General features: G+C 36.4%; 1 protein-coding gene across 1 annotated transcript; it reads left to right on the top strand.

Moving 5' to 3' along the window:
• Positions 1-783: 783 nt before the first annotated feature.
• LOC150077055 (epithelial sodium channel subunit beta-2-like) lies at positions 784-13,556 on the top strand. Its single transcript, XM_090385774.1, has 10 exons — positions 784-1,040; positions 2,364-2,487; positions 3,755-3,867; positions 3,988-4,112; positions 6,083-6,246; positions 6,340-6,438; positions 7,689-7,791; positions 9,108-9,180; positions 10,426-10,474; positions 13,206-13,556. Exons 1-10 carry the CDS (start codon positions 784-786, stop codon positions 13,554-13,556), a joined length of 1,458 nt encoding a protein of 485 aa, XP_090241900.1.
• The last annotated feature ends 1,692 nt before the right edge of the window (positions 13,557-15,248 follow it).

Genomic DNA, 15,248 nt, shown 5'->3' with positions numbered 1-15,248 from the left:
TTTCCTTAATTCCTGTCATAATAAGAATTACATTGTACTTGTAGAAAGCTGCCTTTGCCTAAAGTGATCTGCACTTATGACTAGGGCAGCGCTACTCACTTAAATCTGATCTTTCGCTCTCTTTTCTACTTAAACTTCAAAACAAGTCAACCACCTCAGCTCCATTAAATATTTTTGTTTTCCGCCTTTCTCTCCCACTCAAACTTCAAAAACAAGTCTACCAGCTTAGTCCCAGTCTGACAATCCGAAAAAAAAAACTACAAAGTAACAAGTAAAGTGTTTCTTTTTTGCGTATGAATATCAAGAAACATTCAGAGAGACTAGCGAAATTATGTTTACACTTTTGATCATCCGTATTTTTTTAAAGGGGGCATAAAGGGGCAAACTGTAAATATAATCATGTTCATAACCTTTTGAAACGATGACCACAAGACCATCTGTCTGCTACTTCAAGTAGCAGACAGATGGTCTTGTGGTCGACCAATTAAATAAAATTAATTAAATCGACCAAAATTAAATAAAATCGACCAATATATAAATACATATATATGACACTAAATTTACATAATTGATCCATTTTTAGATCTTCATTTCGAATTCAATTAGAATTTGAATTTACGCTCCATATGGTCAATTTAAATTGATGTTCTCATCGGGATCAAATTACCATTTTCTTATTGACAATTAATAACGATCTCTTACAATGCCAATTTCTTATAACGTTTGCTTTATGCTTTCAGATATGAAACACAAAAGTTTATGAAATTATCATAAACAGTCAAGATGGCGTCAGAAAACGACTACGCAACTTACGTGTTCGGGAAGTCCATGGTCACTGGAGTGCCTCAAATAGTCACAACCAGAAACATTTTCAGGAAAATCGCAAAGACTATAATTCTGGGAGGATGCTTCTGTGGCTTCATGGTCTACACAGTGCAATTTATGACGTTCTATCTGCAGTATCCTTGCTATCCCAGCATTAACCTCGCGTATGAGAAAAACATGCAGATCCCAGCTATCACCATTTGTAATATGAACGGGTAGGTATTATGGCGTACACATTTTTAGTGAGATTCCCTCTAATCGAGTCCCAAAATTTCAATCTCAAATAATTTAAACTGTAGGATTAACAGATAGATGGGTAGAAGGGGAGAGGGATTTATCCTATTGCTATAAAATGTATTTTATTTAGATGTACGAGGGTAAATCAAAAAGTGAAGGCAATTTATTTTTTGTTAAATCAAGAAAATAAAAATATGCGCATATATTAGTATTACTTTTCCACGTGCTCTCCTTGTTTCTCCAAGCATTTCTCACATCAGCTAACTCTTAATGCCATCTAAGGAATTTTTTAGGTTGTTCGTAAAGCTTCTTGTGCACCCCCTCCTTTCACTCCATCATCATTTGAAAACCAACGTACACTTAATTGCTTTTTTTCAGAGGTCTGAAGAAGCTAGGTCCAGACTGGATTGGTGGGTGAGAAAGAATTTCGAAATTAAGTTTTTGAATCGTTTCAATGGTTGCAGCGGCTGAATGAGGCTGAGCATTGGCGTGCTGCAGCTGAACACATTCTGACAGCAAACCATGGCACAATATATTGTATTACTAACAATCTTTCCATGTCCAGAACAGGTCCGTTCAAATACCAAAACAACCTCAACGTTGCTTTGCCGGACGATGCCACAATTTTGAATTTTTTGGTTGTTGGGGGTTTGGACGAAATCTTTCATTATGCATTCCACTCTAAAATGACATCCCTCATGTAAACCTTAGTTTTTACAATGAATGTGCTAAGGCTGTTCAAGATAAGAATTTTGCAATTGGCTTGCATCCAAATCTTCAAGTTAATTTTCTACTACACTAAAGCTTGCATCAATTCAGAAACAGTAATTATTCAATCCAAACCCGCTGCCAACTATTAAACTATTTGGAAGTCTTCCATCTGATTAATGATCACCAGTATGGAGTCATTCAATATCTACCCACTGGTGATATATTTGCTTATATTACTCATCTTGGGACAAATTTGATGGAAACGTTTGATGAAACTCAAGCAGTTGCTCTTGATATTTCTAAGGCTTTTTATCGTGTTTTGCCTAAAGGGTTAAACAAGATTCATCTTATGAATTTACGAATATTTTTTGCCTTGAGAGAGAAAACTGGATATCCAGTTTTCTCTCTCACGGCTTGCTTGTTCCCTCAGCATTCAACCCATCTACGGTACCAAATGCTATAGGTTCAAATACCTCTTTGAGATTTTCATTCAAAAAAAGAACCTTTTTGATTTACCTTCATATAAACAAAGAATGAAGACAGATTCAGTAAAAAATATATTCCCATTAAAATTATCTTTGAAATTTAAGACTTCGTCGAAATCCATACTGTGAAAACAACAAAGAGAAATGCATTCCCATTCCTGTGAAGAAGGTCGATGAATTCTGTGACCATTTCCCGCATTTATGTAGGAAAGATCGTACAAATCTTACTGTGAGTATCAACGAATTAGTTTTTGTTTGATGATTTTTCTCCTCTTCCTTTCTGTATCTTACCTTAATCGACATCTGTATATAAAGATGAAAACCCCTACTAAGAGCTTAATCAAAATAAGCTCATCTGTTTAAACAAAGAAATAATTTTTACTGGACTTAATTCTACCAATAAAACATGTGGCTATCCCCTCTAACCACCTTATTGAAACATGTGGCTATACTCTCCTTCCATCTAGTATTGTAGCAGCCCAGAAGTAGGAATAAGGAGATAATAAAATTGTTCATCCAGCGTGACTGTCAAGTTTCAATAAAATTCCAAAAAATAAAAGAACTTCAATTAGAAAAATCGAGGCATCCATTTCTTCAATTTTGGATCGAGTTGTTTAATATGTACAAAGCACAGGTAACTAAGGCCATTGCACGTCGATATATCGTTTCTGTAAACTGCATGTAATCCTGGTCGGTTTGTTCCCATTTGTAGAATGAAAACCTGGAGTATCCGGCACAAAAGACCATGAAGTCCTCGTCAGTGAACGACAAACTGGTCAAAGATTAAAAACAAAATGTCCATAACAAGTCCATACGGTGAGAAAGAGCAGCCAAGTTATCAACTTCGTGTCCCAGAGGAAATTTCTTCAACGAAAGAACTGCACGAAGGAGTTCTTTTACAACTTTTTAGTCTATGATCTTCTTGGATTTCCCTGATCCGTATCATCTTCCTCTCGTGGCTGATATGCAATCGGCTGAATTCAGATTGTCTACAGCAAATGCCAAGGCAGCTGAGGACATGAAGCCTCAGTTTATCATCTGATTTTCCTGTTTGAGCAATTTCAAACCCGGGTTGCAAGTATCATCAACACGTTGTGGAAGAACAACTCTCGCGATCAGCTGTCAAAGCGGCTTCCTTCAGCACTTACAGAAGCCTTTGCGTTGCATCTTGTTCAATTATTCAAATTTTCAAATCATTTGTCTTTCACAGTTTCTCAAATTTAGGGAACAGAAAAAAGGAAATCTCAGGGAACCGTATCAAATGTATGTACAGACAGTCATGACAGACTAAAGTGGGGGACGTCTGTTCCCTTCTTAATAATGTTGAATTTAAAAAAAATAATAATAATTAATTAACAGCTGAACTCGATTTGTTTCTGTTTTTTAACCAAGGTTATCGACACTTTCCCAAAATGTTTCGTTTTAATAAAATTATAAAATAAATTTAAAATAAAAATGTTGTCTTTGTATATTTTCTATGACGTGTGTTCTTGCAGTTTCCAAAAAAAACAAAATTTGACAGTCCCCAGGAAGCATTAGAATTTGGGTACAACTATGATGACGTCATTTCACCCTGTATCATAAATGCTACAGCTGTTACAAGTTGTCAGTAAGTATTTGTAGCTCGTTCTAAATGTCCTTAAGCTCTAATTTCATAAAAATAGGCTAAGCATTTAAGTAAAAGAATCAGCTGCCCTGGCTCATTTTATTATTATTTTATTTCTTTCAGATATTTCCTCACCATTCAAGTACTTCCCATTGATGATCACATGATCAAGTGCTTCACTTTGTTTTCGAAAAGAAACTCTACAGTGCTTAAAAAGATAAATGAAACTCCAATTAGTCCGTCACTCGGTAATTATAGTTGTATTCTTCTTCTTATTTTGATGCCGTCTCCAATGGAGGTTGGCGATCACCACGCTGTACTTCTCTCTGTCTTGGGCGAGATGAAAAAGATCCTCAGCTGATCTGCCAGTCCAGTTGCAGATGTTTTTCAGTCAAGAAAGTTTTCTCCTCCCCACTCCTCGCTTTCCCTACATTTTCTCCTCTATTATTACTTGAAGCAATTTATATTTCACATTTCTAAGGATGTGTCCCAGTAGGCAGTTTTCCTTCTCTTCACTAAGCTCAACAATCCGCGTTTTCTTCTTGTTCTTTACAAGGCTTCAATGTTGGTGATTCCGTCTATCCAAGATATTTTTAGCATGCGTCTGTAGATCCACATTTCGAAGGCCTCTATTTTGTTCATGCTTGATGTTTTCAGCGTACAAGTTTCAACTCCGTATGGACCACACATAGCACCTAACGAATTGCAGTCTGATTGACAGATCTGGATCTTTGTTTTACAGCACTGTTCTGTATCTTGTAAAGACATTTCTAACAACCTCTATTCTTGCTTTTATTTCTGATTCCGGATCTAGATCAGCATTTAGTCAACTACCGAAGTATTTAAAATTAGTCACTCTATCTATTGGAGTTCCATTCAATAATAGCTGGACTTGGCTTACTGGAGATTTACTCACAGTCATGTATTTGGTCTTGTTAACATGTAGCAGCAGCTTCAACATGCGGCTCATCAGACTAATAACACGAAAATCGTTGCATGAGGTGATGTTGTTCTTCTTTGGAAGAGGGATGAACGAGGACCTCAATAAATCGTTAGGTAGTGGTCATTTAGATATATTTTATTGAACATTTCGGTTAGATCTTTCAGATTTTCTTCATCTAGAAGTTTAACTTTTTCAATTGGGATTTGATCTACGCCAACTGCCTTGTCAGACTTTGCCACTCCCAGAGCATATTTTACTTCAGACTGTAGAATTTAAAGGTACTCCATAAGTATTTCAACATTTAGATCCTGTCTGGCATCATTAAAAAGCATTTTGATGTAAGTTTCCCACACCTTCTTTTTGTCATCACCTCTTAAAACTAATTGATTCTGGACATTCTTTATTGTGCATGGCATCCTACTGTTTGTATTTCCTGTTAATTCTTTTCGCTTCTTATGTAAATGTCAATTATCATGTCTTCGTTCTAATTCTGCTATCTCTGTTGATTTTTCTAGCATCCACTCTTCTTTTGCTTCCTTACTTTTCCTCTTTATCATTTCTTTGATCTGCTTGTATTTAGTTGGAGCACGATTTTTGAACTTCCTTCTTTCATCCATTAGGTTTATGATCTCTTCTGTCATCCAATGCTTTTTTCAGGTTGTTTTTCATCACTTAGAATTTCTCTTCCAGTACTGATAACGATCTTACCAAACTCCTTCCATTCGTCATTTATATCTTTAGTTCTTACTCTGTTGTTTAATTTAATGTTCAGCTCTTGACTCAGTTTTTCTTTCACAGTTGAGACCTTGAATTTTTCACAATTTAATCTGCTTTTCTTATTTCCTTTCCGAATAGATCTCTCAACCTTGCTTTGATAGCAGCTGTTAATAAGTTATCATTCCTTTGAGACTATTTCGAAAATTGTATAATTAGTGCATTTATTACCGTTGAAAAGTTTATTCTCTTCCTTTGATTCAAAATGTCTCTATATAATAAAGCGACATTAACTTTTGGACAAATAATACTTACACTTCAGGAAAATTCAATTCGCGTTTTATCTGACTTGTAATTTTCAACACCGAATGAAGCATAAAGCATTTTTGTTTAACTTAATATCAGTTTTATTTATCAAGCCACTCTTATATATTTAGTACACCCCTTAAGAGTTTATTTCCATCTTCCCCTAGGCAGACAGAAGGGTTAAAATGATGCGTAATTGATAATATCAATCATACTAGAGTATTTCAATTACGATTTCAATTTTCCATATTTTAGACCATTTTCTGCACCTTCGTTTGAAATTTGGAGAGAGTGAATACAGCTATCCTGATGTGGGTGGAATATCTGTTTCTGTCCACTCTCCGTATTCGTTTCCTGATCCATTTGATAAAGGATTCGTGGTATATCCGGACAGCCTGTATTCCGTACAAATAAGAGCAGTAAGTTTGACGAATTCCTGGTGAATGCAACTAGTTTCATAATAGCTCATTAGAAGTTTGAAATATTTGATTTTGATTATTTTTTTCTTACAGACGAGGAAAATTCTTCTGCCTCCTCCATACACAACAAATTGTACTGACTACGCTGCATTACGGAAAGCAAAAGGGGACCGTGGACCACTGACTTTTGAGGTAATCCAAAAATGTATTTTGAACGAATTATTCAACAAAAACTTTTCACGGATCAGGGAAGAAGCAAAAAAAATTCTGTAGCAATATCCACCAGAGTTCTAGCTTCTTTAAAGAAAATAAACGCTATTCATTTACTTAATATTGTATATAAGATCTCTTCACCATTTTGTGCCCTGGTAGGTAGCACAGTTGGAAGAATCGCCTTCATCCCCATACTGGGTGGGAAAGATCTGGGTTCGAGTTCCGTCGATGATGTGAGGAATTTTTATGGGCCTTTTTCACAAAATGGCTGAGTTAGTCGATCTGAGGTGACAGTAGCATGGTTTTATCACCCTGAACATCGGGTTTTTCATCCAGAAAACAGAAAATCGACCACACGCAATTTACAGGCAATATACATAGAGCAATATGGCCTTAGTTGCCGATGCTGCTAAGCCCCTACTACAACAACCTCCATTTTGCATTGATACACTGAATAAACAACTGGTTACCATAAAATAAATCTTTTAATATCGAGTATGACGCCATGGGCCTTAAAGACGTAAAAAACTCTTTGGGGAATACTCTCCACAAGTGTTTTTTGTTTTATGGAGACGGGAATTTTAATTTTATTAATTTATTTATTTTATTTCAGTTTAAATATCTTTAAAATCTCCAAAAATAAAAATCTTTTAACTTAAAGTATTTTTAAAATAATTCTTTCAAATTTTTTAAAACCTTTAAAAGTAGGAATCCTGCCAGGACATTTTATTTGGATTCTCAATTGTTCAAAGATCAAAAATATTCAATTGGAATCCGATGTGGGTTCAAAATACAGGTTCACCGTATTATTCTCCACAAATAAATGTTGTACTGAATGTGCTTTGCGACACAGCGTTTTCCTGCTGATACAAAGTTAATTAATTAATTTATTTATTTATTTTTGATACAATTTTTATTAATTTTTCACTATTTTAATGCCTCCAGAGCGCGCTACAGACTTTACCAATGAATTGATTGTTTTCCCGTGTTTGTGTGTTGTCATTTTTGTTTCATTTTTATCTGTAAAATATGCCTTTAATATGCGAAACAGCCTGCATTGAGCGCTTTTTAGATATTCTTCGATTTTAAGGCAGATCACAGCTTGCTGATAGCTTTAATGTAAATTGTGGTCCAACTGTAGTTTCAGGTAATTGCCAAAATTACATTTGTAATATCAATATAATGGATAAATAACAGCGATAAATTCAGATCACCTTCTTGTTTTTCAGGATTGTGTTTACTCCTGCGTGGCTGACGCATTTCAAGTTAAAAATAATGGATGTGTACCAGTGGCACATCTCTACCCTTATGCGAAGAAACCTTGCCAAAAAAGTAAGTGCTGTCCATAATCTAAGTGTAATACAGTATCTGTAGAATATCTTGGAGTTTCAAAAGGCCATGATTGTGGGAGCTCGTGCGTCGGGTGCTTTCATCATGATTAATTTAACAATATTAAGTAGAAAACATTTGCCAAAACAACTAAAGAAAAGCTGATTGTAATACATAGCAAATATATCACCGCTATAACACATAGAAAAATACAAGGACGGTGATTACTTAATATGGGGCATGTTTTGCTAACAAGAACTAGGATTCCTGTTGCATATGGACCAATGTTTAATTGGTGTGGTCTACCGGCAGCTCTTAGGAGACCATGGGCACCATGCCATGTTGCATTTTTCTCTGACATTAATGGAATCTAAGACTATCAATGCCCCTTATCATCAGGCCCGCACTGTACATGAGTGGTTTGAAGAACACAGTGAAGATATCACCCATCTTGATTGGTTTCCAAATTCGCCTGACCTCAACCCAACTGAACACTTGTGGGATGTTGTGGAACGGAGTGAGGCGTATGGACACCAACCGCCATCTACTCGGAAACTGTGGAAAGCCTTCCAGGTAGTATGGCTGTAGATCCCTATAGACGTCTTCTATAACGTGTTTCATATTTCTACCGTGATTAATATAATAAGAAAATAATAATATTTAGTAAACTGATAACAAAAATACGAGCTCATAAAAAAGAACCACTTCACATGCGCGAATTGAGAACACTTATCTTCAGCTTATCCGCCATATTGCTTATTCATTCCTCCAATCAGCGGGCGACAACAAACAAATACAATGCTTTAACTACACTCATTGGCCAAAAAAATTAGAATCATTTTGTAATTGGCGTCAACATATAATAAAATGTATGGTATACAAATCTACAAATCGAATTACATGTTGTCACATGTAATTCGACTGAAGTGGCCGTGTTACTTCTAATGAATAACTTTCTGTCCTATTGAGACAATTTCATCCTGTAGTGCTTCATTTTTATCCTGATTGCAATGGTTTCTTTCAAGACGACAAAGCAACTGTCCACCCGGCATAAATTGTATCTGAATGTTTCCAGCAACATTCCCAAGATTTTGAACATCAGAAGACCACAGTACAACAGCTGACAAATATCGCGTTGGAGGAATGGTCAATATGGAGGTACACTCCCTCAGACACCTAGTGCAATCTATTCTTAAAAGTATGGATTGTAATTGGGTAAAAGGCGATCCCGATAACTATCAAATTAATCTAATTTATCGTATTTAAGTATATTAAACATTTTTTTATGAAACCTTTTTATGGTTATCCATTTCTTCTAGTGCATCATGGTGGTGGTAATCCCGAAGTGGAAGTTTATGAGGGTTGCTCAGAGAGATGCAGTCAACCATGCCAGTAAGTCATCTCACTCTTTTATTATTATTGTTTTGATGTGCATAGTACATCAAACACGGAAAATATTTAAAGATGTACAAATAAATGCAAATTTTACAGTGAAGAAATAGAAATCTAGGGTTTCATTGAAGCATTGATCCTGGGAAAAACTCGTTCCATCGATGGCAGAGAAAGTGGATCACCCTAAGAAAGTTGTCTCATCAAATTCCTTGAGATTGTGTTTACTTTGAAGACAACAGTTTGTTTGTTGTTGTAGGGTTTTAAGCGCACATTTAGCAACTTAGGCCATGTTGAGATGCCAGTAACGTGTCTATTAATTGCGTGTGTTCTGTGGTCGATTTTCTATTTGCTGGAATCCGGGTTTCTGGGATGAAAAACCACACAGTTGGTGATTCTACCAACTGTGTGATCTCCCTGAGGGCTAAGTCAAGAGATATACCAATACGAGATGATAGTATTCAAGTCAGTGGATTGTCCAGGTAATGTATAAAGTCAGATCTTTAGATGGGAAAAGTCTCTGAGAAGATTAACAAGATGACCTATGTAAAGGAAAGGGTGGAAGCTTCTTGAATATTTATATTTGTTTTCCAGCACATTGCAGATCAAACATTAATCAGTTCAATTCTCCACAGACTTGCGTTAGTTAGATGAACAAAAAATTAGTCTGGGATTTGTTGAACATCTTAAAGTCGTGTACAGTACTGGAAATGACATCCAAAATGTGTTTATCAAATGGGTTACATTAAGGGCAGAGTTAATTTCAAGGTGTCAACAGAAATTAACACCGTTAAACAAGGAATTAAGGTTTCAATACCCTCGAGGGCGTCACAGTTGGTAGAATCGCCCTCTTCCCCACACGGGGTGGAAAAGACTTGAATTCGAGTGCCGTCGATGGCGAGAAGAATTTTTATCGGCCTTTTTCACAACGTGGCTGAGTTAGTCGGTCACAGGCGAAGGTAGCATGGTTTCCCCTCCCGGAAACTCGTGTTTTTCGTCTAGCAAACAGAAAATCTACCGCAGAACGCACGCAATTTACAGACAATATACACGGACTCTTAAAACCCTACACCACCAACAACAGGGTTTTAATTTTATTAATAACTGAGAAAATGCAAGACAAATAATGTGGTGTTAATGTTAATTTTAACAAAAAGGAAAGTGTTTGCTTTTTTTAATACCAAAATTTTAACTTGATTGCTGTATAAATGCATATCCTTCATGGGCTATTTTATCTCTTTGTCACAGTCACGTGCAATACAAGTACGATGTGAAAAAGGAGCAGGATATCAAATACGTAAGTATTTTTCGGTGAAATTATAAGAAACATTCTTTTGAGTGGTTAAAATGTAGCGTGTATGTGTGTGTGTGTTAGAGGACAGAAAGAGAGATTATTTAAACAAACTTTCTTTCAACTATAAATTCCTTATGGGAGCTGTAATTCGTGGTGTCCAGAAAGTAACAAGAGATTGCTCACATAGTGGGGAAATTACAGTTTGTTCAGTAGCAGCCAGCAGCATATTTCCAATCCAGTTCGGAAGCACCACCCTCTTATTGTATGTCAAGGAGAAAACACCCACAAAGGTTCTTCAGAAACTTGTTGACATCTCCACATTTTCCGCCCATTTTCTGCTGAACACGTTGGAAGCAGAAGTCGAGTGTCTGTGCGGTGCAGTGTGGTCAAGCAATGATTTAAGATGTATGGATGGGAGATTTTCTCTGAGGTAGGCTTATTTGAAAGATGGCTCTGAATGCCCTATTGCCCTTTTACAGTTCTTCCATGAAATGTTTTCCATGGCTTTTACCTGTAGCTTGGCACTTTAGCTCAATGCTTCACTGCCATTGGGCATATTTTGAATTCTTCTAAAAGTAAAATAACATTGTGATATTTGCCTATTTAGCCTGGCTATTTCCGAAAAATCGTTTGAACTTTCAAAACAAAGGACTAAAAACAAAAATTTTAATCCTTTGAGTTGGAAACCATCTGGAACTATAGAAATACACGAACAGATACTGTTATAAGTTATACAACCTACAAATATCAAAAATTTCAGCATGTCATGATCATAAACACCAAACTAAATATTCGTACTGGAGTAGAATCGCCGTCCTCCCCACATCGGGTGGAAAAGACCTGAGTTCGAGTCCCGTCGATAACGTGAGGAATTTTCATGGACCTTTTTCACAACGTAGCTGAGTTAGTCGGTCTCAGGCTAGATAGATGGTTTTTTATCCCGGAAACTCGGGTGGTTTTTTGTCCAGCAAACAGAAAATCGACCATAGAACACACTAGTGGTGTATCCACTAGTGTGTTCAAAAGCCTGGAAACCAGGCTTTTGAGTTTTTTTTTTTTACAATTTACATTTGTTACAATTTACAAACAGTTTATTATTATTATAATATTACTAGTAATAAACTGTTGTGTCATTTGGTTGTTACCAAACGTTGTGTTTCTTATATAATTATTAAAGCAAAAATATTTAATAATCCTTGCATAATAACAGTGAATTTTTTAATCTGTTCCTTAGGAATAAATTGTATTAAGTTTGTTTTCTTCACACCATTTTTACTTTAGGGGAAGCCTATGGAAACAAGGTTTAAAAAGAGGGACCAGGAGTAAGTATTTTCAGATACTTCTTTATTTAGTAACTTTGAAAACGATCCTGATATTTAATATAGTTGGCGAAGGACGTCACGTGGTGCTTTCCACTGAATCTAGATTCTTCTAATGGCCACTCTTATACCACGTGAATATTAAGATAGTTTATTTAGCTGTTAACTAAATCAATTAAGGTAACGTTTTGCGTTCTCTAGATCCTGCGGTTGGAACTGAGACATTCGACAAGCAGGAGGCTGGCAACGGTCTATGTATGGTCTGAGGATGGATTCCAGCAAGGTTCGCTAAACGTTAACTTAATGTATAGTGATTTAGTTAATAGTTAAATAAACTATCTTAATATTCACGTGGCATAAGAGGGGTGATTATAGAAATCTAGAAACACATACGCACAAACACACTCATGTACAAGGTGGTTACAGTTAATGTGAGTCAATTTGATGGCCGTCTTTGGGTGGCAAACCATATTCCATGCGGAAATGAAAGATAAATAAAAAATGTAATTAGTTCCAGAAAGGGAAGCGACGATGTCCCTCCAAGCAAGAGCAAACTCTGTCCTTGAGATGTCCTTTTAGAAAAGAAGTCAAAGGTTAAAAGGTTTGAGAACTATGGTCCTCAAACTACGATCCACGAATCTCAGTGGATTTGTACAGATCCTTCAGGGAATCTGCAACCTATGTCCGAATTTGTTATGTGTTTAAAAATTGAAATAATTTAGAGCAAAGAAAGAATATTGTTAAGCGTGGTGATCAGCGAAAACAATTTCGAATAAAATTGAGTCCACGACCCTTGAATCTCACTGCTGCTGAAATAATTCATAGTTTTTCTCCTACAATCAACCAACTTGACGCACTTTAATTATAACCACATTGTACATACGAAACTAATGTACTCAATTACGAAAATTAGTTATACATAGTATTTATTTTTTATGTACAAAACGCAATACAGAAATGTAGAAAATAGAATACAGTATACTTACATTTCCAGACACTTGGCGAAATCCTTAGTTAAAGAAGATAACTCCCTCTCAGTAGAGTGATTTACACAGAGTTCTGAACAAAAATTGTTATTATGAAACCATTACAAGCAACTAATTATTTTATTAATTAAAATCGCTCGTTATTTCCAGAGATTTGTTATCTGACGAAAGTCATTGCAGTCCGATTTTTTTTTTAGGCGAGAAAGGACAGCAGATATGAAATTCTTCTTGGACAGAAACATGGTGGTGTTCATTTACAAGGCCAAGTATGAGGTGAGGGTCAACACTTTTTTGCCTTTCTTCATCTTCTTGCATGATAAAGTCATTCATTTGGCCCACCACAGGTCAATTGCAGTCTCTTAAATTTCTTTTAAGAGACTCGGCTGAAGAGGATGGATTTCAATAAAATTTTATATTTTTCTCTTTCAGAACGATTTGTCGAGCAGTCCTTCATTAAAAATGGATATGTTACGTATTTATACTAATGCCACATTAGATTCGAAAAATTTTTCGAGTCTAATATTGCGTACGTATAAATACATTTCAGTAGTAAAATCCAATGCTTTAACATTTATATTTTCCCTTCCCCAGCCTGTCGAACTTCTAAGCTACATCGGAGGCTACATCGGATTATGGCTGGGCGTATCGATAATTGCTGTCTTCGACTTCTTCGAAGGGTTATTCATGATGTTCATGCACTCGATTACTAGAGTGGGTCAAAAAGAGCCGAAGACAGAAAAATTCTCTTCGGACGAAAATTCTACTGCAGAAGAACCTTGACTTACAACGATTTGATATTTTCCTCATTCATCAAAACTATGAAGACCGCAAATTGCTTACAATGTTAATGTTGTTACAGGATACATTTTATGATTTTTCACTGAGTTTGGATTCTAATATCACGAGCATTATTATGTATTTAAACACCTGTAAGGTATATTAATAAATAATAATCATCCACAATAAATAGTTTGGAGGTATTCATTAATAACTGACTACTCAATTGGACACATTCGATCAGATTGGGGAGGAAATGGAGGGAAGGTAGCTGGGAATTCCACATGTAGAAGTCGAGGGAGATTTGAAGTTAGGTGAGTGCTCAATTCAGCAAGAAAGTAAGTAGGCCACATGCAAAGTGGAGAAAATTTGGTTTTTGTGTGTATTGGTACAGGGATGGACTTCAGAGTGATACCTCTTTGTTGCAAAACTGTCTAAGGAATAATAGAGAGAGATATAAAAAAAGAAAAAAACCCATATTTATAGATCAGGTTGTATTTAATTTCATGTCACTTTTCTATATATAAACATCACCTAACTGGATTTATTAGTATTAATAAGGCCGAGTGATGCATGGAAGAGAACCTTTTCTCAATCATCCAAAAATAAATAAAATAATAATAATTTGAATAAAACAGAATGTTTATACCATTCCCACAGAGTAATTTTCCAATTCTACTTAAACTTATAATCGCTGCCTCCAGCACGTTGGAAGGCAACTCATTCCAATGTTCGACAACCGGCTGCCCACGGGTGAACTTCATGAGTTCCAATCTTTTGTTATTTCCTGGGATTTTACATTTGTGTTTCTTGCTTCGTTTCTCACTCACAGGCCTTCCTCATTCATTTTACTCAATCCCTTCACATCTATTAGCTCTCCCCCTTAGATGTCTGGTTGTCAGTGTCTCCATTCCACACCTTCTAAGCCATTCTCCATATGTGCATCGCTTTGTCCGCCATGAGCATCTAATCCTTAATACCTGGCCCGGCTTTCCACACCTGATACGGTAACTTAGGGGTCGGTGGTATTCTACGGGTCCCGTAGGCTAAGAGGCCAGATGAACGACATAACATTAAATAAACCACTCAAGGATTAAACTAGAAAACCTACTTCAACCGAGACGTTTGTTATTTCTCACGCAAACTTCAGGACAACTGTTCCTCTCAGGAAAGGTGTACCTCAAGGTGGGGTGTTATCATCTATCCTCTTTTCTACGATGTTGGAAAACTCTTCCTAGCATCATATTCTAACTTTAGCTCATATGCTGATGATTTGAAGCTCTTTATAACTTCGAGTGACCCTCAACACACACAGCGGAAATAAACCAAGTAGCAGCACGTATCAGGCTGACTAGATGACTAACTAGAGATCATAAGATAGAACTTAATCACTCCTTATCCGTCCACATGTCAATCACAAAGCGGCGAACGAGGAATGATATCCAAGTCATTCTGAATGGGAAACGGATACAAGGGTTTCGTCCCACTCTGACCTGGGTCTTATCTGGGACAAAAACCTCACCTTCCAAGATCACTTCATGCACGCTAAAAAGAAAACTTACGCTGCCTTTTGAGCAATCTGCCAAGGACTAACTGGTTGCCAGAACTGGACCATGATAAGTGGAGAGATTCCTCACATCCATACCACTGTATGACTTCGAGCTTTGGGTCTCAGCACCGATTTGCTACCAGAAT

Source organism: Mastigoproctus giganteus, chromosome 12 (assembly GCF_048544385.1).
Source record: "Mastigoproctus giganteus isolate SK-2022 chromosome 12, ASM4854438v1, whole genome shotgun sequence".
Taxonomy (NCBI): domain Eukaryota; kingdom Metazoa; phylum Arthropoda; class Arachnida; order Uropygi; family Thelyphonidae; genus Mastigoproctus; species Mastigoproctus giganteus.
This window is presented reverse-complemented; position numbering and strand designations above follow the sequence as displayed.

Excerpts from the sequence above, each read along its gene's own strand:
- LOC150077055 (XM_090385774.1), top strand. The coding sequence starts at position 784 with ATGGCGTCAGAAAACGACTACGCAACTTACGTGTTCGGGAAGTCCATG. Across the intron at positions 3,868-3,987 it reads ACAGCTGTTACAAGTTGTCA|ATATTTCCTCACCATTCAAG; the intron begins GTAAGTATTTGT and ends TATTTCTTTCAG. Across the intron at positions 6,247-6,339 it reads ATTCCGTACAAATAAGAGCA|ACGAGGAAAATTCTTCTGCC; the intron begins GTAAGTTTGACG and ends TTTTTCTTACAG.